The 25909-nt window shown below is 39.7% G+C and overlaps 1 protein-coding gene across 1 annotated transcript in view; it reads left to right on the forward strand.

Annotated features, from left to right (window-relative positions):
* Positions 1-308: 308 nt before the first annotated feature.
* SLC27A2 (solute carrier family 27 member 2) overlaps positions 309-25909 on the forward strand; it is a 64669-nt gene continuing 39068 nt past the window's right edge. The window contains exons 1-2 of the mRNA XM_077127853.1: positions 309-942; positions 20637-20846. Coding sequence (XP_076983968.1) covers positions 465-942; positions 20637-20846 — 688 coding nt within the window. The 5' untranslated portion in view covers positions 309-464. The remainder of the gene's footprint in view (positions 943-20636; positions 20847-25909) is intronic.

Below are 25909 nucleotides of genomic sequence, written 5' to 3' on the forward strand. Positions count from 1 at the left end.
CATTAATCATCTCATCCGTAAAGCGCGACCTATCACCATTTTGATAAGGAAACCGCGGCTCGGAGAGGTAAAGTGCTTTGGTGACTACGCAGCGGGGTCGAGACGGCGCCAGACTCGGGCGAAACGGTGGCCGAGAACCCCGGCGGGCCACAGAGCCGCCTCCCCGGGGAGGATCGCGGGGGCGGGCAGAGAGCTGAGTGCGGGTGGCTGCGCCCCAGGAGGGGGCGGGCTCAGCCGGCCGGTCCCGCCCGGAGCCCACGGGCGCCCACACAACTCCACCTGCACCAGAGCTGGCTACTGTAGTGGCAGGGGAAGCGCCCGGCCGCTGTCCCAGCCTCGCCGTCTGCTGGTTGTCCCGCCGCCGTGCGCTCCCGCGCAGCCCGCCCGAGGTCCACCCAGCCGCCGCGCTGCACGCCCGAAGCGCGCCCTCTGCCCCTGTGGGGACTGGGGGCCCCGGCACCGACATGCTGTCGGCCATCTACACCCTCCTGGCGGGGCTGCTGCTCCTGCCACTGCTCGTGAACCTCTGCTGTCCCTACTTCTTCCAGGACCTGCGTTTCCTCCTACAAGTAGCTGGAGCATCCCGGCGGGTGAGCACCTACAGTAACCGCAGGCCGGCACGCACCTTCCTGGGGGTTTTCATGGACAAAGCGCGCCAGACCCCGCACAAGCCTTTTCTCCTCTTCGGTGACGAGACTTACACCTATGCGCAGGTGGACCGGCGAAGCAACCAGGTGGCTCGGGCGCTGCGCGACCACCTCGGCTTGCGACAGGGAGACTGCGTGGCGATCTTTATGGGCAACGAGCCAGCCTATGTGTACCTCTGGCTGGGGCTGCTCAAGCTGGGCTGTGCCATGTCGTGCCTCAACTCCAACATCCGCGCGAAGTCCCTGTTGCACTGTTTCCAGTGTTGCGGGGCGAAGGTGCTGCTGGCCTCGCCAGGTGAGCCCCGCGGACGTGCCCAGTCCTGCCACTGGGCCCCTCTGAGCATTGGCGAACCCGAGGCAGAGTGATGTAGGGGGTGTTGACAAGCGAGGTTCAGATGGAAACTGGAGGTGTAGAGAGAGGGAATGGCAAAGTTGTCTTGAAGCGCTAATTAACGATAATAATTAGAACCACCTATTGAAGTTTACGATGTGCCAGACACTGTGTAAGCACTTACATTAACATGTGCATTTAATCCTCACTCACAACCAACAGGGTATACTGTTAGGCTTTTGTAGATGAAACCACTGGGGCCGGAGGAGGTGAAGCCCCATGCCCCACGTGACAGAGCCGGGAGATGATGGGGAGAATAAAGAGTGTCTACCTAAAGGCCGAGTTCTATTACCCCAAACTTAACAACATCTGCTTTAAAATGCAGAGGTTCTTGGGGGTGCGAGGGTAGCTCAGAGGTAGAATTCTCGCCTGCCAAGCGGGAGACACTGGTTTGATTCCTGGCCCATGCGCTCCACCCCACCCCACCCCACCCCTGCCGAAAAAAAATACAAGCAAACAAACAAAAAACCCCAAAAACCCAACAAAATGGTGCTGCAATACCCCGATATTCACATGGAAAAAGAATAAAATGTGACCCCTTCACACAGCATACAAAAAAAAAATGGAGAAGGTCTTGAGTGTGAACTCCAGTGGATCCAGAGAAACTGTTCTCACCTCTGCTACTTTGTTACGGCCTTGGGAAAATCACTTCCCCTCTCTATTCCTTGCTTTCCTCCCATGTAATGAGGCAGTCTTCACTGCTACTTCCATCTCTCAAGTGTTGTTAGCATCCCTGGTTTCTCACTGGGGAGAAGGTGACCCCAGCTGTTCCCCAAGACGAAAGACTGTGCGGGAGTTACCTCTGCTCTGTTGAACTCCCATTGCATCTATAGCCTTAGTGACCTCTTCGTTTCTGTGGTCTGCCAGATTTCCCCTAGCCATGAAATAATGACTTCATGCTGCAATGGTGTCCCACACCAGAGATAGAATGAAATGCAAAAAGATTACCCACAGGGCAGGTGTTGCTTCCTTCCCAGAGAGCTCATCCCTGCACTTGGATAAGGACCAGAGGTTGCCTCTTGTTCTATCGATAAGAGGAGGCTACCCGTGTGTGGGCTTAAAGATATGGGTGATGGGGTGCAGGCTTAGGGAGCCAGGGAACTTCACCTTTGTGGAATGCCTTTCTGTGCTAAGCTTGGTGCTTTTTATCATCCATTACCATATCGTTATCCACCATTATACAGTTGAGGAAACTGAAGCTTAAAATTCCAACGTAGCTGTCCAGCTCTCAAGGCCATGCTCTTTCCCTGTTTCAAGCTGCCTTCCTCTTCATGGATGTTAATTGTTAGAATTAGAAGGGATCAAGCATCCATCCGGTCTACCCCTTCATTTCATAGCTGGGGAAACAGAGTCACAGAGGATGAGATGTCCATTTACTTGGAAATCAGGAAACTTACACACCTGTTTCATGTGGCATAAAATACACTGTCCAGCAAGTGAAGGCGTTGATGAAAATTTTAAAAGGGGTGGGGGGAGGCAGCACAATTTTAAAAGACAGCCAAGTTATTTTAAAGGGATATGCCTTTCAAGAAATGTGTTTTCAACAACGTAACAACCTAGCAGCCTGGAAATAAAGAAAACTCCCCTACTCAGTAAACTGAAAGATCCTCTTAAGCCTTTTACTTTGCCAGCTGTCTTAGAGGGAAGTTATTAGCAGAGACTTTGTAGCATTTCAGGAGACATTTAAATATTATTTACCTCTTTGCTTAGTGTCTCAAGCCCTCTGTGAGAGAAGCCAGAGGGCTTAGAATAAAAAATTTTAAAAGGGTTTCAAGTTTTCCTGAAAAATAATTTGGGGTTTAAGTGACCGAAGTGGTTTGGTTCCGTAATCGAGTCAAAAATACAACAGAACACTGAATGAAGCTGCATGTGAGGTATAGGTTTTTTGTTTTTGTTTTTTTTGTTTTTTTTTCTTTCTATTATTGTTTTAATTCTTATTCTGTTGTCTTTTTATTTCTTTTTCTAAATCGATGCAAATGTACTAAGAAATGATGAATATGCAACTATGTGATGTTATTAAGAATTACTGATTGTACATGTAGATTGGAATGATTTCTAATTGTTTTGTTAATTCTTTTTTTAATTAATAAAAAAAAAAAAAAAAAATACAACAGATACCTCCTCCCCGACTCAGGCAGCGGGCCTTTTCCACTGAACACTGTTAGGCCAGGGTACGGGGAGAGTTTGATGAAGGCCTTATGTACAAATCAAACTTGAACCGGACTTTCCAGTGGAGCTAGGACGCTCTCTGGCTGTAAGCTGACCTTTGAAAAACATTCGGTTTCTTCACATCACCAAAATACGATTGCAAACATTGCAAAGTTACACTCTGTCCTAGAATAGTTGTTGCAAAGAGGTAAGGTAGAGTCCAAAGTCATGTGTTTTGTAAATGTGCCCATGTTAATTTGTTGATTGGGCTGATTTTTAAAATTCTTTAAAGGTAAATTGGAAGGACTCTTAGAGATATCCTAATCCTATAACTCTCCAACTATAATGAGCATGTTCTAATCACTTAAAACTTTAATGAACATAAGAAACACCTAGGAAGTTTATTTTAAAAGGCATATTTGGGTGGTGCAACGATGGCTCAGTGGCAGAATTCTCGCCTGCCATTCTGGAAACCTGGGTTCAATTCCCGGTGACTGCCCATGCCAAAAAAAAAAAAAAAGAAGAAGAAAGAAAAAGCTATAGTCATAGAGAGAGAGCTGATAGAAACTTCAGAGCAGAGCTGACACAGCTGGTGACACTTGGAGAACAAAGGTACAGAGGTTTGGAAATGCTTGGAGCCCAGCGGACATTGCCATGAGATGTTTAGCAATCCAGAACCTGGAGGTGCCAAGGGAAGCCAAGAGATGAAAGCCATCCCCTGAGAAGCAAAGTGAGGAACCCCCACAGGAACAGAGACTGAAAGCAATGGAGCCCAGAAGCGAGGGACCAACAGATGCCAGCGCATGTGACTTCCCAGTGACAGAGGTGTTCCTGACCAATTGGCCTTTCTTGAGTGAAGGTAACCTCTTGTGGGTGCCTTAATTTGGACCCTTTCACTTCCTTAGAACTGTAAACTTGAAACTTATTAAATTCCCTTTACAAAAACCATTCCATTTCTGGTCTTCTGCATTCTGGCAGCTTTCAAGCTCAACAATAGAGCATTGCAAACGTCCAGTTAATAGATAATAAAAGCATGGACTGGCATTATAGCAATAAAGATGCTGAGACATTAAAGATTATTACAAATTCTGGATGTATAATCTGCAGCGTAGTTATTGGATTGAATGTTAGGGATAGGGAAAGGTGAATCAAGGATGATTTATAATCTAGGAAACTAGGTAGAGGGTAATATCAATCCCAGATGGGGCAGATTGAGTGGGGAGGATGATTTAAGAGAAAGAGCATAATCAAGAGCTAATTTTGAGATTTTTAATGTCAGCTTTTGTTTCTTTCACTTTTAGTAATTGTATGCACTTCTTTTTTCAAATTTTGCTTTGTCAATTTTTAAAGTTTTCCCTAAAGATAATTATACCTCCTCTTTTGTAAGCAAAGTTGTTTTATAAAAATTATTTTAAGCCCATGACAAAAAAAAAAAAAGCTATAGTCATGTGCTCCATCCCCAAAACACTGAGTCAGTAGTACTGTGGTAGAGCCCAGGAATGTGTATTTTTGTAATAAGCCTCACCCCAGCCCCAGATGATATTGAAGGAGATGGTCTGAGAACCAGGCTTTGAGAAGCAACCAGTCTACTTTTATCCACCCATTTTATAGCTAAATAAGCAAAGGCCCAGAGGGATGTATCAATGACCCAGGGTCACATGGTTAATTAGCAACAGCAAGCTGAGGACAGACCCCAATAATTTTTTATCATTTTAAAAATTGACATATATTATATATTCATATACCATGTAATCATCCAAAGTGTACAATCAGTGGTTCACGATATCATCATACAGCTATTATCATCACAATCATATACCTTTATCATCACAATCAACTTTTGTTTTTTTAATGAAAAATAACATATATGCAATATTTGAAAGCACATCACAACAATTAGTTGTAGAAAGATTTCAGAGTTTGGGATGGGTTACAATTCCACAAATTCAGGTTTTTACTTCCACCTGCTCTAAGATACTGGAGACTAAAAGAAATATCAATATAATGATTCAGCATACTCATTTGTTAAACCCTACCATCTCTGCATAATTCCACCATCACCTTTGCTCTTTCTCTCACTCTTTAGACATATTGGGGCTGTGGCAATTCTAATTTTTCCAAGTGGAAGGGGCTGTCGATAATATGGGATACAGGATGAAACTAGTTGATGTTCTGGAAAGGCTGGCCCCTCTGCGTTTCAGGACTTAAATCTGGTTCAGGGACACATCTGGAAGTTGTAGGTTTCTGAAAAGTAACCCTAGTGCACGGAACCTTTGTAGAATCTTATATAATGCCCTAAGTGGTCTTTAGGATTGGCAGAAATGGTTTTGATTGGGATTTGGCAAGTTATGATAGGTACCAATGTCTAACAGGAGCATGCATAAGAGTGACCTCCAGAGTAGCGTCTCAGCTGTATTTGAACTCTCTCAGCCACTGACACCTTATTTGTTACATTTTCCCCCTTTAGGTTAGAATGGCATTGTTGATCCCACAGTGCCAGGGCTAGGCTCATCCCTGAAAGTCATTTCCCAGGCCGCCAGGGAGATTCTCACCCCTGTATGTAATGTCCCACGTAGGGGGAGGGCAATGATTTCACTTGCAGAGTTGAGAACCCAATTATTGTACTCAACTCCAGGGCACTTGTTATATCACAGCATTTGAACATGGGGCATAAAGGTGAGAAGCTTTCGAAAACTTGTGGTGGAAATTCAACAGGTTGGTTATGTACTTTGAACTTCAACCTCAGGGCATGAGGGCTAGTAAGAACTCTTGAGTTCCCATTTCGTTTCTTTGCTAACCCCAAATTATATGTAAAAAACCAGAACAGTGATATTTACCATGGGGATTGATCCAGTTGTCATGAATTTTGGGGACTCTTCATAAGGCTTAACAGGGCTAAATCCTACTAGGAATTTCAGTACTCGGTAATTCTTTCAGAATTTACTGGAATTGCAGAAAGGCAACCCTCAGAAGCACTTCTCTGAGTTAAATAGGAGCACTTGCCCGCGGAACGTGATTTCTCTCTGCAATACATTTCAGGATCCTTCTTCATGGCAGGGTGTGATCCATCTAGTCACATGGAAAAATAATGTTCTCAACTATTTGAACCAATACACCTATCAATCTTATAGTTAATATAGGACAACTTCTAGGGCCAGTAGTTTTTCAAGTAACTTTCCAATCAGAATATGGATAAAACAGTAAAGTATATTTAATTTCACACAATATGGCACATTTTGTAAAAGCATCCGAAAAAGACCTGAAGTAGTAAATTTTCTTTGTTTCCAAAGCATTTTCTATAAACCTACTCTAATAAAAAGAAATTTTTTTAACTTCCAGCTTAGCTTTTACCTAGTTTTATATGGTCGTGAAAAATGAAATTGGACCTCCTTTAAACACTGTGACAAATGAACATGTCCCAATCGCTTTCAAAAATACTGTATCATTGCAAGTTCCAAAACATGAAAGCTTCATTCTAAAACTAGTTTGGAGACCAAGAATAACTCTTGTCATATAAAGTTTTAAGATTAGATTGGGAAAATCAGATTGTACAACAGTTTTTTTTGGGGGGGTGGGTGCATGGGCCAGGAAATGAACACAACAATTTAATTTTAAAATCAAAAAACATTGATTGAGACCCACAAGATTTAAGCTAGTTGCCCGATAGGATGGGGAGATAAGAAGACGAATTAGTTCCTGCCTTTAATCAAGAATCGTACAGCCCAGCAAGAGAACTAGGTCTCATATACAAATGATTGTGTACTTGGCAGCATGTGATATGTGTGTTCGGAGAACTGCAAAGTGCTGTGGGAAAAGAGAGCAGAGGGTGAAGGAAGACTTCTTGGGGGTATTGGTGATTGGGCTGGGTAACTTCAATTGGGGAAGGAGCATTACAGACAAAAGGAACACAATGGGCAATTTTGATCAGGTCCGTAACACAGTGGAATGCTTCTTACTATGTAACAACAAATAATAGGCTGGATAACAGTAATTTAAATCATGGTAATTTCTGTAGTTCTGTAATTCTTTGGCCGTGGAGGGGGAAAAAAGACAATTATGTGACAATTTTTAGACTATTTACTGAAAGGACTTGAACGTAGAAGAAATAGGGACTCGGAGAATCCAAGGAATGGTCAATAGGAAAGGGCTACACTTTCGTGGAAGGACATAATTTTCTAATGGCAACCTTAGAATGAATCAAGACATAAAGATAATCTAATCTCCACTGTTCTTGTCTTTCTGGAAAGCCCAAGGAGTAACTTAGATGAGTTGCTTCATTGCACTCCGAGCTTCCTCTCCAGGCCTCTTGCATCATGAAGCTCCCCAGGGGCCTTCTCCTTCTTCATCTCCAGAGGTCATTGGCTGGTGGGCTCTGTGGTTCTCTCCTCATTCTGTCATGGTTCTCTGGCTCCCTCTTTCCTCTCAAAAGGAACTCTCTCCGAAATGTCTCCTCTTCTATAGGATTCCAATAAACTAATCAAGACCCACGTAGAATGGGTGGAGACACATCTCCATCTAATCAAGTTTAATACCCACAATTGATTGAGTCACATCTCTGTGGCGATCAAGTTTCCAACCCTATCGTACTGAATAGGGATTAGAAGAAACCGTTGCTCCCACAAGATTGATTAGGATTAAAACATGGCTTTTCTAGGGGACATATATCCTTTCAAATCGGCACAGTGGGAATCCAGAATCTTAGTATAATTCTTTTCATTTTGTATGTAACCTGTACATAGAGTCTATATTTTAAGATACCATCATTAAGCCATTTTTCTTACGTTGGTCATTTAAATCATTTCTAGTTTCTTGCTTCTAGAAAAATACCACAGTGAACATCTTCTCGCTTTATTCCCTTAGGAGACATTTCTAAATGCAAAATAACAAGGTCAAAGGTTGTGATTATTTTATGGTTTTATATCTTTTATTATATTCAAAAGTGTTTTGTCATTACTAGAAGTAAACAAGCACAGAAAAACATGTAGAAGTTTGCCAACATCTGTTGAATGAAGTGATGTTATATGTAATAATATGTTGGAACTGAAGAGACCTTCAAGAAATTCTGACTGTCTGATTTTACAGAGGAAGTAATCACAGCGTATAAAGTTTACGTGATTTGTCCCACATCATGCAGACAGCAAAGGCTAAAGCCTGGATCCCAGTCTCCTGAATCCTAATCTAGGGCTTTTTCTTCAATATCACCTGAATCTCCCAAGCCACCACATCTCAATAGATGTGTAGTAACTGACAGCATGTGACCTGCCTCTGTTTATCCCAGTCACTCAAGCATTTTCAGGATGGTGGGGGGCACAGGTAAGTGAGTGGCAATTACAACAGGAGCCAGGCTTTCATAGGGGAGGTATTCATGCCACAGCAGCTCAAAGGCATGAAACTTCACCCAGAAAGGTATTTAGGTACAGATGAAATAAGTAGCACAGGCAGAAGTCCAGGGGAAAGTTAGAAAAACTGAAAGTACCAGTGACCCTTGCTATCCAAACTCTTGTGATCTTAACTTAGAAGTCCAATAGATTCAACTAATGAGAATGTGGTAGGTAGATTCAGTTGTCAACTTGGCCAGGTGAAGGCACTTAGTTCTGTTGCTGTGGACATGAGCCAATGGTACGTGAACCTCATCTGTTGCTAATTACATCTGCAATCGGCTAGGAGGTGTGCCTGCTGCAATGAATGATGTTTGACTTAATTGGCTGGATGCTTAAATGAGAGAGCACACGGTAGCACAGCCTAAGCAGCTCGGCATTCCTCATCTCAGCACTTGCAGCTCAGCCCAGGCCTTTGGAGACGCAGAAAGAAGTCACGCCGGGGAAAGTTGTTGAAACCCAGGGGCCTGGAGAGAAGGCCAGCAGAGACCATCCTGTGCCTTCCTACGTAAGAAAGAACCTCAGTGGAAAGTTAGCTGCCTTTCCTCTGAAGAACTAACAAAATAAATTCCCTTTTATTAAAAGCCAATCCGTTTCTGGTGTGTTGCATTCCGGCAGCTGGCAAACTAGAACAGAGAGACAGTAATTCAGGCTGGCTAAAATAGAGAGGTCAAGAGATCAGATTACAAAGAGGCTTGCAAACCTTGTCAAGGATCTCTAACTGAGGGCAGCTAAAAACCACTAGAATGTTTTAAGCAAGTGGTAGTGTTTTAGAAGAATTCCTCTGGAGAGTGGATTGGAGGGCAGCTGAAAGGCTGTTATAAAATTTGTGAAAGAGATAAGGAGGGGTGCCCTGAAATTGTAGAGGGGTCCTTCACTTACTCCATCTCCCAGCCCCATTCAGCGCATTTCCATGAGAGAAGATTTGGAGAGAAATAAAAGCTGTCTTCAGGTATTTGAAATAAAAACTGCCTTTGGGTCTTGTCATATTGTTTCTAAAGCCAGAAAGAGTACCAATAGGTCAAGTTACAAAGGAAGCAGATTATACTCACTGCTAGGCAGAACTATACAGCGGCGGCAGGAGCTGTCGTATCACCAGAAGACTTCACGCAGAAGGAAGATGACTTCTGTCAGGGAAGGTATCGAGGTAATTCCTAAATGTAGACAACATCTAAGATCACTTCCAGTTCTTCACTTCCACGATTGTATTTCTCCCCCAGTGGACCAACAACCGGAGCAGAAACTGGTAAAGCGCTATGACGATATCAGTCCTCCCCTCTCCCCACCTCCCCCTCCTGGGTTCTAAAACTAAGACTGCACCAGCCATCGTGGTGCTCACTCAGGTGCTCTACCACCCATGCAGTGTCAAGTGACTCCACTTTAAAATGTTTAAACATTCTTATTTTTGTAAAGTGCATGTAAAAGAATGTTAGAAATGCAAGCCATCAGCAAATAGGCTACAGCAAATTGACGGAAAAGAGCTGCTCCAGCATAAAGTTTCAGGCTGGGATTTAAAACTTCTGTAATTTAAGGACTTTAAAAATTTGGAAAGCCTAATTGAATTCACTTATTGAGATTTAAAATTAAATATATAAAATTATTTTAGTACAATTAAAATAATAGAGGCTAAACGTCCAACAGCCACTCAAAAAATTAAGGGATCTACAGCCCATCGATAAGATGGAGTGTTACACAGAAGAGGCTGGCAATTTACTACCACACTTTCATAGATTATTTACTCATTTATTAGCTCTAGTACCTTTGCTGTAGATTTTTTGGGATTTTCAACATAGAGTGTCATGTCATCTGCCAACAGTGAGAGTTTTACTTCTTCCTTTCCAATTTGGATGCCTTTTACCAACAGTGAGTAAGTTTTATAACTTATAATATAAGAGAATATTTCTGTACATCCTCTCCAGCAATTCTAGTTTACTGTTCTTTTTTTATATATAAAGGCCATTATACTAGGTGTGAGATGATATGTCTGTGGTTTTGATTTGCATTTCTCTAACAGCTAATGAAGTTGAGGATCTTTTCGTATGCTTTTGAGCCATTTGTATTTCCTCTTTGGAGAAGTGTCTATGTCTTTTGCCCATTTTTAAATTGGGATGTTTGTCTTTTTGTCTTTGATGTGTAGGATCTCTTTATATAGTCTGGATATTAAACCCTTATCTGATATGTTGTTTGCAAATACTGTCTCCCATTGTATAGGCTGACTTTTTACTTTGCTGACAAAGTCCTTTGATGTACAGGGGTATTTAATTTTGAGGAGAGCTCAATTATACATTTCTTCTTTCACTGCTCACACTTTGGGTATAAGATCTAAGAAACCACCTCCTACTACAAGATCTTTTAAATATTTCTGTACATTTTCTTCTAAAAGTTTTATGGTCTTGGCTCTCAAGTTTAGGTCTTTGATCCATTGTATTAATGTTTGTACAAGGCACTGAGATAGGGATCTTCTTTTATTCTTTTGGATATGGATAGCCAGTTCTCCAAGCACCATTTGTTGAAGAGGCTGCTCAGTCCCGGTTGAGTCAACTTCACTGCCTTATCAAAGATTAATTATCCATAGATGAGAGCGTCTGTTTCTGAACATTCAATTCAATTCCATTGGTCAGTATCTTTATGTTGGTACCATACTGTTTTGACCAGTGTAATTTGTAATATGCTTTAGAGTCAAGTAGTGTGATAACTCCCACTTCATTCCTCTTAAGATATTTTTAGCTATTTGGGGTATCCTGTCCTTCCAAATATATTTGATTATTGGTCTTTCTGTTTCTACGAGGTAAGTTGCTGGGATTTTAATTGGTATAGCATTGAATATATAAATCATTTGGGGGCAGAATTGACATCTTAACTATATTTAGTCTTCGAATCCATGAAGATGGTATGCCTTTCCATTTATTTATGTCTTCCTTGATTTCTTCTAGCAAAGTTTTGTAGATTTCTGTGTATAGGTCTTTCATGTCCTTCGTTAAGTTTATTGCTAAATATTTTATTCTTTTAGTTGCTATTGTAAATGGAATTTTTTTCTGACTTCCTCCTCAGATTGCTCATTAATTACTATTGTATAGAAACACTTGATTTTTGCATGTTGATCTTGTATGTGCCACTTTGCTGTACTTGTTTATTAGCTCTAGTAACTTTGCTATAAATGTTTGGAATTTTCTACATATAAGATCATGTCATCTACGAACAGTGAAGGTTTTACTTCTTCCTTTCCAATTTGAATGCCTTTTATTTCTTTTTCTTTGCATAATTGCTCTACTTAGAACTTCCAGCACAGTGCTGAATAACAATGGTGAGAGTGGGCATCTTTGTCTTGTTCCATATCTTAGAAGGAAAACATCCAGTCTTTCCCCACTGAGTGTGATGTTAGCTGTAGGTTTTTCAGTTGTTCCCTTTATCCTGTTGAGGAAGTTCCCTTCTATTCTTATCCTCGGATGTGTTTTCATCAAGAAAGGATGCTGAATTTTTGTCAAATGATGTATCAACCAGATTCCCCCACCCCCAATCCCTTTAGGATTGAGGGATTCATAACTCAGCTGCTGGGAGTGTTGGCAACTGATGGCTCTCACCTGAGACCCTTTTTGGGACTTGCCCTTTGTTGAAAAGAGCTGCTTTGCCCGAAGTCAAGCACCACCACCCACAGCCTGTATCCAACGACTGGTGGATGTAGGAACACAATGGCAAAGCCCACTTGCCTTCATTTAGGACAACCCTAAAAGTCTCTCCCAGCTCTGGAGTCCCCGTAACCTCAGAGCACCAGCTGGAGGAGGCTCCTGTTGGGGTTTCACTGCCATCTCCCTTGATCCAGTTCTGCTTCCCTTGCTCCCTCACCAGTATTGTCCCCAATAGCAGTCCTATGTGAAAATCTCAGAGTCTTAAAGTCCCAGGGAACACAATTTACAATTAGTGGAATTACTTGAAATTATATGACCTGATTGACTGCCACTCTTATCTTAGGTGAACAGATTTTATAATAAGAATTACAACAATAATAATAGAAATCCATGTGTGAAGGAGAAACATGTAGGCCCAAATCATATTTCAGAAAGATTTAAAAAAAGAAAGAAAAGCTATTAAATATCAGGTAGTTGAGAGGTAGCCTTCAAATTCAAAATTTTCTTTCAAATTTCAGTTTTTACATCAATATCCTTAGTTTAAAGGAAGTCATAATATGGTTGGCAAGCCACTGGAGCCTCAAGTCAGTGCCCAAATGATCAATTCTATCCCAGTAGCCTTGAGGAAATAAAAGTTGTGTTGGTCAGGGCAATGGTCTTCCATTCCTAAATGACTTCTGTAAAAAGTCTTGGATCACAAGTTATATGCCTGCCAAGAGCCAGCAGGAAACATAAATGAATCAAGTAGAAGATACATGATGCTAAGATGCTTGAATATGGTCAAGCATGACACCTGCTTAGTTACAGTTTCTTTTGTTATTGGTATTACTATTGATAGCTTTATATGCATATTTGTACCTGAGTACATTTTCCTTAAGGAAATTATGAAAAAAAAACTAAAGTCCCTTTCGACTCATCATTTCCCCTTATCAAGACAGTTATCAGGTGTTGTCTATTCTGCCAGGTAAACATCTCTTCAATACATCCCCTTTTCTCCACCAATTACTACTAATCTATTGCAGACAAGCCTCCTCTACCACATTGTTCTAGTTTGCAAGCTGCCAGAATGCAATATACCAGAAATGGAGCAGCTTTTTAAAAAGGGGGAATTTATTAAGTTGTAAGTTTATAGTTATAAAGTCATGAAAAATGTCCAAATTAAGGAAAGTCTATAAATATGTCCAATCTAAGGCATCCAGGTAAAGATACCTTGGTTCAAGAAGGCCAATGATGTTCAGAGTTTCTCTCTCAACTGGAAAGGCAAGTGGTGAACATGGCAATGTCTGCTAGCTTTCTCTCCTGACTTCTTGTTTCATGAAGCTCCCCGGGAGGCATTTTCCTTCTTCTCCCAAAGTCCCTGGCTGTGCAGGCTCTCTTGGCTCTTCAACTTTTTCCAAAATGGTTACCTCTTAAAGGACTCCAGTAAGCAACCCCCACCTTGCATGGGTAGAGACATCTCCATGGAAACTACCTAATCAAAAGTTACCACCCACAATTGGGTGGGTCACATCTCCATGGAAACAATCAGAACAATCCCACCCAGCAATATTGAATGAGGTTTAAAGGACATGGCTTTTCTGGGATGCACAACATCCAAACCAGCACACACACGGATATTCATATAAGCCTCCTCACTTGTCTCCCTGTCTCTGGTCTTGCCTTCTCCTTCCTATTCATTGACCTTGCTTAAACCAGGCCCTCAATGATGGTCCCTACCTATCTGTCCAGGTTTTTCACCAACATTCTTCCCCTCCCATTCCTCACTCTAGTCTTTAGAGTTACTTTTAGAGTTCTTTTAGTTACTTTGGCACCAGGGTATTTTGCCTTTGGCCTTTGCATAGCTCCCTCTACCAGAAATGGGCCCAAATAATCTCGGGTGATGCTCATCTCACCACCTCCTACCCATCTTTCAGGTCTCAGCTTAAACAGCACTTCTTTATCCCCTTCTCTAGACTTCTAAAATACCTTCTCCTTCCCTTACTGTAACTCCTGTGACATTTTATTTTAATCAGCTGTTTCTTTGTTCATTTCTCCCCTTTAGACCTAGGCTCTCTGAAAGCAAGGACAATGTCTGATTTGTTCTCTGTTGTATCCAGTACCTAGAATCATGCCCACCATATAGTGAACACCTTTTAAATAGGTGTTGAATAAATGTTTGAATGAATAGAAGAAAGATAGAGAGGGAAGAGAGATATTGCTTAATTTTATAATAGTAGTTATTGCTAAGTATTTACCTCCGTGAGCCTTTATCTGTATGAAATGCACATGTGTACCACGGAAATTATTTCATTGTACATTATATTATATTAGAGGATTTTCACCTCCACAGATTATAATCCTTTAAGTCAGCGTGAGTATCTTATTCCTTTGTCTCCTCTACATGATGGAAACAATATTTTCTGCATATTCTTTCTATTATAAACACTTATCTGGGGTTGGAGACACAAAGTTGATTAAGTTATGATTCTTTTATATCAAAGATCTCACTGTCTAGAATAGAGGAGAAAAAGAATTGTACTACTCTCATACTATGTAATAAATACCTTGATTCAAGGATGCGCAGGCTCCTAGGGGTGTCTGAGAAGGGAGCACCTGGCTTTGCAGGGAGAGAGAAGGCAACAGAAGAGAAAGCTGAGTCTTGAAGGATGAACAAGAGTTTTCCAGGTGAACAGATGAAACAATCTGGACAAAGGTAATGAGATATGAGACTATTGGTAAATTCCAGGGCTTCACATAACCCAGTATTATAGGGGAAAGAGGACAAGAGATAGAAAGTAGGAGCTGACATCAGACAGGTCAGCAAGGGTTAGAGTGTGAAGGAACTCACACACTGCATAAGGAGAATGGCACTATCCCAGGGCATAAATAGCCATTAAAGGATTTTAAACAGGGTGACAACAAGAAGTTGGGCAGTAGCTAAGCTGATAATTGGAAGTAAAGAGAGACCATAGACAAAGAGATGGGTGAGGAGGTATTGCAGTAATCCAAGTAAAAATAAAGAGGACTTGAACCGAGGCAGTGATGGGGGATTGGGTGCTGTGCCAATTTGAAAGGATTTATGTACCCTAGAAAAGCCATGTTTTAATCCTAATCAATCTTGTGGGAGCAACAGTTTCTTCTAATCCCTATTCAATATATAGGTTGGAAACTTGATTAGGTTATTCCCCAGGGAGGTGTAACTCAATCAGTTGTGGGCATTAAGCTTGATTAGATGGAGATGTGTCTCCACCCATTCTATATGGGTCTTGATTAGTTTATTGGAAACCTGTAAAAGAGGAGACAACTTTGGGAGAGTTCCTTTTGAGAATGAGGAGAGAGCCGCAGAGTCCACCAGCCAGCAACCTTTGGAAATGAAGAAGGAGAATGTCCTCAGGGGAGCTTCATGAAGCAAGAGGCCTGGAGAGGAAGCTAGTAGATGTTGCCGTGTCCACCATGTGCCTTCCCTGCTGGGACAGAAACACTGAACTTCAACAGCATGTTTTCAGTGAAGGGAAGCTCTTATTGGTGCCTTTACTTGGGACATTTTCTTGCCTTAGAACTGTAAACTAGCAACTTATTAAATCCCCCCTTTAGGAAGCCATTCTGTCTCTGGTATATTGCATTCTGGCAGCTAGCAAACTAGGACAGATCCTACAACTTAAGTTTCTATAAAAGTAATAATTTGGGGTAACCTCTCAGAAGTGCAGAAGGACTAGAGAGAAGCCAGTCCAGGGTTAAAATAGCAGAAAAAGAGGAGAAGGAGGTAAAGGAGGAGAAGGAGGGAACTGATATGATGGGAGTTAAAAAAGAGTTGAAGAAAACCCACTATAAACTCCAAGCAAAAAAAAAACTGTTCAAGAAAGGGAATATGATTATAGTTGGGTACTTGATTCTGCAGTGAATAATATTTTTGATGTCGTAATGATGTCAGTCCTGATTACTGTTTTTCAGCTTCTAGAGACAATCCATAGACAAAGCTAGAAAGACAAAATTATGGTCTCAGAACAGATATAAATATTGTAAACTCAAAAAATGAAAAATAAAGATGGACATGACCACAGGTAAATATGAGTAGGGATCAAAATTGGTTTGCCAAAAATCCCAACAACTTATTTTTCGGAAATAGAAAAACCAATAAGCAAATTTATCTGGAAGGGCAGGGTCCCCCGAATTGCTAAAAACATCTTGAGGAAAAAAAACGAAGCTGGAGGTCTCACGCTGCCGGACTTTAAGGCATATTATGAAGCCACAGTGATCAAAACAGCATGGTATTGGCATAAAGATAGATATATCGACCAATGGAATCGAATAGAGTGCTCAGATATAGACCCTCTCATCTATGGACATTTGATCTTTGATAAGGCAGTCAAGTCAATTCACCTGGGACAGAACAGTCTCTTCAATAAATGGTGCCTAGAGAACTGGATATCCAGATGCAAAAGAATGAAAGAGGACCCGTATCTCACACCCTATACAAAAGTTGACTCAAAATGGATTAAAGATCTAAACATTAGGTCTAAGACCATAAAACAGTTAGAGGAAAATGTAGGGAGATATCTTATGAATCTTACAATTGGAGGCAGTTTTATGGACCTTAAACCTAAAGCAAGAGCACTGAAGAAAGAAAGAAAGAAATGGGAGCTCCTCAAAATCAAACACTTTTGTGCATCAAAGAACTTCATCAAGAAAGTAGAAAGACAGCCTACACAATGGGAGACAATATTTGGAAACGACATATCAGATAAAGGTCTAGTATCCAGAATTTATAAAGAGATTGTTCAACTCAACAACAAAAAGACAGCCAACCCAATTACAAAATCGGAAAAAGACTTGAACAGACACCTCTCAGAAGAGGAAATACAAATGGCCAAAAGGCACATGAAGAGATGCTCAATGTCCCTGGCCATTAGAGAAATGCAAATCAAAACCACAATGAGATATCATCTCACACCCACCAGAATGGCCACTATCAACAAAACAAAAAATGACAAGTGCTGGAGAGGATGCGGAGAAAGAGGCACACTTATCCACTGTTGGTGGGAATGTCAAATGGTGCAACCACTGTGGAAGGCAGTTTGGCGGTTCCTCAAAAAGCTGAATATAGAATTGCCATACGACCCAGCAATACCATTGCTAGGTATCTACTCAAAGGACTTAAGGGCAAAGACACAAATGGACATTTGCACATCAATGTTTATAGCAGCATTATTTACAATTGCAAAGAGATGGAAACAGCCAAAATGTCCATCAACAGACGAGTGGCTAAACAAACTGTGGTATATACATACGATGGAATATTATGCAGCTTTAAGACAGAATAAATTTATGAAGCATGTAATAACATGGATGGATCTAGAGAACATTATGCAGAACTGGCAGAAGACAGAATCAGAGAACTTGAAAATAAGATAATTGAAATCATCCAATCTGAGGAGCAGAAAGAAGAAAGAATGAAGAAAAGTGAATAGAGCCTGAGAAACCTGTGGAACACCATCAAGTATGCAAACATACACATTGTGGGTGTCCCACATGGAGAAAAAAGAAAGGGTAGAAAGGCTGTTCGAAGAAATAATGGCAAAAAACTTTCCAAATTTAATGAAAGACATGAATAACACGTTGAAGAGCTCAAAGAACTCCAAACAGGATAAACTCAAATAGGCCAATTCCATGGCATGTTATACTTAAACTGTTAAATGCCGAGGATAAAGAGAGAATTCTGAAAGCTGCAAGAGAGAAGCAATGTGTCACATACAAGGGATCCTCAATAAGATTAAATGCTGACTTCTCATCAGAAACTATGGAGACCAAAAAGCAGTGGATGACTGGAAAATACCAACTAAGAATTCTGTATCCAGCAAAACTGTCTTTCAAAATGAGGTGGAGTTTAAGATATTCCCACATAAACAAAAGTTAAGAGAGTTCATCATCCCTAGCCCTACAAGAGATGTCAAAGGGTTCTGCAAGTTGAGAGGAAAGGACAATGGGGAATCCATCAAAGTCTCATGAAGAATAAACATCTCTGGTGAAATTAACAAGTAACAACATAGGCAAATATGTTGTACAATTGCATTTTTTGTTGTAACTCCTCTTATACTTCCTATGGGACCTACAAGGCATATACATAAAATGTGATGAGAATTCAGTGGTTTTGACCTTTTAGTATATAAGCATGTAATTTGTGAATAGGAACTATATAAAATTGGGGAATGTGGAGGAGTACAGGACATAGTTTATCTATACTTTTGAAAGTTAAGTTGATATAAAAGCAAGTAAGATTGTTATAGATTTAGGATACTAAATTTAAGCTCCTTGGCAAATACAAACAATTGATTGGAGATTATGCAAGCTCATAGAGACAGAAATTAGTGTACAGGTTCAAGAATAGGGTGCAGGGGTATAAGAGTTAATGCATAATGGGTATAAAGTTTTTGCTTGGAGAGATGGGAAAGTTTTAGTAATAGAAGATGGTGAAGGTACCAAATATTTGATTAATCTTGTTGAATGCTATGTGTGGGCATGGGTGAGATGGGAAAGTTCATGTTTTATATATGTTCCCACAATTTAAAAAAAAAAGAGCAACTGAAGAGACAATGACAATTAAGTGCAATACTTAATCCTGGATAGCATCTAGCCAAGGAGGCAAAAAGGCTCAGAAAATTGAAATATAGACTTTAAGACTTATATATAAATTTCTTGAACTTGATAACTGCACTCAAGGTGGTTACATAAGTGAGTATCCTTGCTCCTAGGAAATGTATATGGCGTATTAAGTGTTCAAGAAGTATTATGTAAACAACCTACACTCAGGTGTTCAGAAAATGAGTTGACTGATAGATTGTGTGGATGGCTAGGTAGGTAGGTAGGTAGGTAGGTAGGTAGGTAGGTAGGTAGGTAGATAGATAGGTAGGTAGGTAGGTAGATAGATAGATAGATGATAGATAGATAGATAGATAGATAGATAGATAGATAGATAGATAGATAGATAATGTGAAATGTGGCAAAATGTTAAAATTGGTCTATCTGCATATCTCAGGGTGTAGGGATATGGTGAAGTTGTCTGTATGGGATTTGTGTTATTTTTGTAACTATCCTGTAAATATGAAATTATTTCGAAAGTAAAAGTAAAAAAAAGAAAAATGTTAGTAACATTATTTGTATAATACCACATTCTTTGATGATAGAGAGGTGATGGCTAGAAGAGCTAAAAAACTTGAAAGTGGTTGGCTCCTGGCAGCAGGTTTACCTGTGAGGAGGGGTGAGTAAAGTGTCTGTTGGTTTTCATTATAAACAGTTTTGTGGTATTTGATTCTTTTCTTACTACGTGCGTGAATATTTTGGTTTAAATGTTTTAGATTTTTAAAAATATATCTATCCAGGTGATGTTTATTGTCTTGATGGAGACATCATACATAAACATCTGAAAAACAAAGAGTATAAGATGAATCAAGTATAGCATCCCCAAGGTAATTCCCTGGGATATTGAATCACCTTCCTATTAAAAATAGGGTATTCACTTCAGTTACCACAATTCAAGACTAGGAAGCTTAAAAGCAGTATCATCTTATGGCTTAAGGATACAAAAATTTCATGCAACTATGAAATTTGTATTATATGTTAATTGTTTAAATCAGTGTCTTTAAATTTTCTTTACTTTGTCAAAGAATAAGAAATTTATTACTGTGTGACCCAGTGCACCCATACCCACAGAACTGATGCTAAACATTTGCAAAACAATGCTTATCTCTTACTATGTGTAATGTATTCTGAAAATTGTTATTCACTTCTGTTTTATTTTTTAAATACCAGCCATTTTTAATTATTTTAACAATCTGATTATGTATTATGACCCATATTTCAAAAAGCAGTGCTCTAAATTCATTGGCTCTTTTTTTTTCTCAAATCATTGAATGTGCTTATGAACTTTAGCACTTATTTCTGAGATCAGCTGAAACTTTCTAGTGGAACTACTTGTTTACTGATGAGTAAAAAACATTTATTATATAATGTTAGTTTCTATCATCTTTGTTAGTTAGCATATCTCCCTTCTTTACATTTCCCTTTTCCTTCCATAAAAGTTTCTTTTTACCCCTCACTGGAGCACATATTTGGAATAGCTAAATTCATTTCTGGAGTATTTTGAGTTATGCTTTTGTTATATACTTGTATTTCTTGGTATTTATCTATACATATGTCCATTTGTTTGCACTTATAAGTATAATCTTCAGCCAGCCTTCTGCTGCTCTTATGAAACCATCAAAATCCAACTTTCCCTCAAATATTGGAACTTTGTGAAATTTTTCAAATGTAGCAGATTCCGTGTTAAAAATGCATAATTGTAAGCATCACGTCTCATGTCCACACATTTTAGCAAAAATTATACTGAAAGCAAATCTACCATATAGCTTATTGCATTAAGGTAACTTTAATAGACTAATTTAGTTTGTTTGAATTTTTTTACTCAATTAAGAACTACAAGCAGCTATTGAAGAGGTGATGCCAAGCCTGAAAAAAGACAATGTGTCTATCTATTATGTGAGCAGAACATCTAATACAGAGGGGGTTGATTCCTTCCTGGACAAAGTGGATGAAGTATCAACTGAACCTATTCCAGAGTCTTGGAGGTCTGAAGTCACTTTTTCCACTCCTGCCTTATACATTTATACTTCTGGAACTACAGGTAAAAACAGAGGATTCTGAATGAAATAGAGCTATTACGAAGGAGTTAAATATTGGGTTGGGTTTTCAAGTGTTTTCTTTCTTTGGCAAAACTTATCAGATAACTAGTACTTCAAAGAGTTTAGCTCTTTGCATGTGGTAACAGATCTTATTTCATAGCTTATTATCCCATTTGGGTTCTCCAAGCTATGAATATTTTCCCCCTACTTGATATAGTATAGATAAAGAGGTTAACCAAGGATAAGTTAATAGTTATATAATGAATGAGATTTGGCACTGGATAGGTTATTGGAATTTTTACAATGATCATTGTAGATTGAGTATATTATATCCAAAGTTCATACATTATGTAAATGTAACACAGGAGAAGACCAAAGGGCAGTAATGGTTTACAGTTTTATAAATGTTTTGATCACTCTCTTCGTTCCCATGCATCACTGACTCAGACCTGTCTGGTACTGTGGATACAGGATGTCTCTAGCACAAGGCCTAAAATACTGTATTTCATTAAATCTAGGATGGCTTTAACTGAAAGCTGCATCATTATTTTGTGAATAACCATAAAAAAAAAAAAAGAAACACTGCCTATTAAGCCATGTCAACCTCTTGATTTCAAGACACATCCAGATTTCAGAGATGTTAAGCATGAAAAAATGTGTATCTTAGAATGGATGAAATGTGATAAATCACACTAGGAGTCTCCCCAAGATACCTTGATCTGGAAAAGGAAATATTAAGGGTAATAAATGCCAGATGCTATGCTAGGAACTTTATCGTATTTATTTCTACAATTATCCCACCACCTCTTGAGATGGGTACTATTCTTGATCCTATTTTACAGATTCAGAAACTGATAGGAGGTTAAGGAAGTCCCATAATAAGAAACAGAACATCAGCATTCACCTTGGTAGCCTCATTCCACAGCTCACACTATTGACCACTCTGCCCTAAGACCCCCTGGTTCATCCTTTTAACAGATATTTATGGTTAACCTACTCTAAGTCATAAAAATGTTAGCAAAAACATAATAATATGCAGTCTGGGGGATGTATATAAAAGGAAGGCAAGAAGCTAGCTGCAGAATACTGATAACTATATTATTATTAATATTGGGAAGTTGAATGAGTCTTTTATATCTTTTTATTAAATCTTTAATTTGAGCGGGTAATACAGGAAAGCATGCTCCTTGTAAAATAACCAAACATTCTAAATAAGGCAGAGGTTTTCTTTAAGCCTTTTATCTCACTACCAGCCAACAGGTACTCTCTCCTTCACCTCATAGGCCCTCAGCAACCATCTGATCTCCCTGTTTCTGGACCTGAGTTTAATCTGAATGCCAACTTCTTCTCATAGCCAACTTGGCTAAATATTTTCTTTAAATAAATTGAAGGGGGGCGGGCCACGGTGACTCAGCAGGCAAGAACATTTGCCTGGAATGCCAGAGGAAGGACCTGGGTTTGATTCCCGGTGCCTGCCCATGTATTAAAAAAAGTAGGCCACGGTGGCTCAGCAGGTAGAGTTCTCGTCTGCCATGCCAGAGGACCCGGGTTCGATTCCCAGTGCCTGCCCATGTAAAAAAAAAAAAAAAAAGGAATGCATTATTTAAACTGAAGGGAGCAAAGAGTGACATATTAAAGCTAATGTCAAAACCATAAACTTGGTCATATTTTTTTTGTCAAAAGCTGTTTTATCACCATGCCAACAGAATGGCAGGGTGACATAATTAACCAACTGCTTCTACTGCCACAGACACTACCTTTATAAATGGAACTTCATCCTCATTTCTAAGTAGAATTGTAAAATTGAAAATTATAAATTTTGATTTGGGAAATAATTGAGATAAAATGCATCCTTGGTTAGTGATGGGAACTAATCTAATACTAGTCTTAATATTAGTCATAATACCGAATAGACAAGTATGGAAATTTTCCATAATGCATGTTTGGTAGTCAAATAGGAGACCCACTGTAATGGTTATGTTCAGATGTCACCTTGGCTAGGTTATGGTGTCCAGTGATTTGGTCAAGTGAGCACTGGCCTGATTATTACTGTGAAAGTGTTTCATGGATTTAAATCATTAGTCAGTTGATGGCAGCTAAGCCTGATCACATCAACCATCAACAAAACAGATATTCTTTAGCAATGAGAAAAGTCTCATCCAATTAGTTGAAGGCCTCAAAGGGAGAACCAGTGATTTCAGAAAGAAGAACATCCATCTCTACTTCAGCCAGCCAGCTTCTCCTGGGGAATTCATCAAAACCTTCATCAGAGTTCACAATTTGTGGCCTGCCATATGGAATTTTGACTTGCCAATCCCCATGGTCACATGGTACAATTCCTATAATAAATCGTTTAATATTTGCATACATATACACATATAAGTGTATATATCTCCTATCAGTTCTGTTTATATGGAGAACCCTGAGTAATATACTCATTTTAGGGAGAAAAAACCCTAACTCTTTTAATCCCATAATTCAGAATTCAAGTTTCTTGGGAAGCAGTTGGGTTGATGTTTATTTTAGTTTTTTCCTTATCTCTGAGTAAAATATTTTCTAAGTTATTCTTATAAAATTTATTAAAAGAACTCATTTAAGCATTGAAGAACAAACTGTTCTCCCTGTTCCTCAAAGTCAATCATTAGCACAAAATTATACAGTAGTTACCTAGTATTCTTATTTCTTCATTACTACAGTATCTTAAATTAGCAAAGTTTCTGAAAGTACTTCAAAGCAACAATGTTCATTTCTTTTTAAAAATAAATTCAGGTCTTTACTCAGACAATTCTTTCCATGGTGAAAACAATGTATTTATTGACACTTTCCTCTTTTTCTTACTGTTAGTGTAGAATGGCACATTAAACCTAACAATGCCACTGGGCCACTGTCAAAAGAAATTCATAAATTTTGAGCTGTGATTATGTTAAAGGTAGTTTGCTGGCCACATAGCTGTTATTTGGGCAGTACCTGGCTGAAATACTGTCTTAGTTTTCCAGGCTGCTATGACAAGTACCTCACAATCGGTTAGTTTGAACAACAGGAATGTGCTGGCTCATGTTTTGAAGGCTAGAAGGCTTTCTTCCTCCTGGGATCAGTAGCCTTCTGGCTGGCCAGCAATCCTTGGATCCCCTCGCTTTCCCGTCACAGAGCAGCGTCCTCTCCTTTCTCTTCTGGGTTCCATTGACTTCCAGCTTCAGGCTCCTCCTCGTGGCTCTCGCTCCTACTATGTCTGAATATCTCCTACTTATTTTATAAGGATGCCAGTAATCTGGATTAAGGCCAACCCTCCTTTAATCGGGCCACACCTTAATGAAAAATAACACGTATAAGAGATCCTGTTTACAGCGGGTTCACACCCGCAGAAATGGGGATCAAGACCAAAACAAGTCTAAATTGGCATATATAATTCAGCTACTACAGGTACTATCAAGTACTGAAAGGTTTGAATCTACAGAAAACCTTTTTCCTCCTCACAAAGCCAATTTTCCCAGTCGGGTCTTAAACTCTAACCCCACCTCCATTAAAAGTGACTTCATACCCTCCCCAACAAAACTTAGCTTGCATGGGAAACAATATAAGAATACCCTTTCAATATAAGATCTCAAAAAATCATGTAAATTTTAGTTACAAAAATGCAAATGGATCAAACTCACTCATAGTCAGAAATGAAGTACTAAAAGTACACTGGAATGCCATTTTTCACCTTTCTGACTGGCAGAAATCCCAGTGTTTGAGAGCACACTTTGGCAAGACTAGAAGGAAGGAGACATACTCTTATATTGTGGTTTGGGGGGTAAATGGAGAGAATGACTGGCAAAGTGGCAGCATCTACCAGAAGTACAAAGACTTGTACCTTTTGATCTAGCAATCTCATTTCAGCTAATTCTTCCTACAGATCTACTGTCATATGTACGAAATGCCACGTGGATGCAGTTATTCACTAATGTAAATAATGTAAATAAGTTATGAGATAATATATGCACTCATACAAAGGACGTGAGGCAGCTATATGAGAGAATAAATGAATTAATGAGGGAAATCTCTGTACAAATATGAACAAATCTCTAAGATACATTGTTGGGGGGAAACGAAGTGCACAACCGAATGCATAGTTTTTTAAATGGAGGAAAGGACTATAACATGTGAGGAAATGTTCATGTTTTGCTGTATTTGTCTAGAGAAAATCTAGAAAATTACATAAGAAATTAATAAAGTACAAGGGAAGGTAATTGGATGGATGGGGAGCAGAAGAAGTGAGATTTGTTGCTGGATACTTATTTATATTTTTAAGTTATTGAACTTCACTAATAAAAAGTGAATTTTTACAAAGGACTTTTAAATGTGTTTTTGAAACTTTTCCCACCAAAGTGGAATATGAAAGAGCCTGACCAGTGCCTCAGAGAATTAAGGGAACTTGGCTTAACACAGCTCACCCCAAACCCAAAAGCCTTTGAGGGCCCTTAACGTATCCTTTGAATACCTGCATGAATTTGGTTTGCCATTCCGTCATTTCAAGTAGTTATGGGTAGGCTACTTTCTTTTCAATAAATCTGAATATTTTACCTGAATTTAGATTTACTGACCCTGAAGTCAAACTTGGAGACCTACAATCACCCTCTGTCACCTTTTAGGCTAAAAGTCTAAACGCCTCAATCTGATGACCCAGACCTTTCCATCCTGGCCTCCATCTCTACTCCCCAACTTCAACCCAGTTCCACTCAATACAGTCTTCTTTCTGTTTCCTACTAGATCTAACATTTTGTCAGGTTCACTGTATACAAAGCTGACCTCATGATCTTACCCCTAACCCCTCAGCCCTGCCAGGCCCTCTAGGTCTGTTAATAACTCCCGAGGACCAGAGCCTCAAGCCTCAGAGTCCTTTTTTTATCATCCTCATTCATTCTCTCTCCCACAAAGTACACTTAGGGCAAAAGATATTACCCCTGGAATCTGTCCTTTTCTTCTCATCCCCACTGCTGTTTGCCAGCCTAATCCCTACAACATAGGACCCTGGTGGGAGAGAAAAAAAGCCCAGCTGTTGACAGCCGTGTGACTCTCTGACTGT

The sequence above is a fragment of the Tamandua tetradactyla genome, chromosome 14, assembly GCF_023851605.1.
Source record: "Tamandua tetradactyla isolate mTamTet1 chromosome 14, mTamTet1.pri, whole genome shotgun sequence".
Classification (NCBI taxonomy): domain Eukaryota; kingdom Metazoa; phylum Chordata; class Mammalia; order Pilosa; family Myrmecophagidae; genus Tamandua; species Tamandua tetradactyla.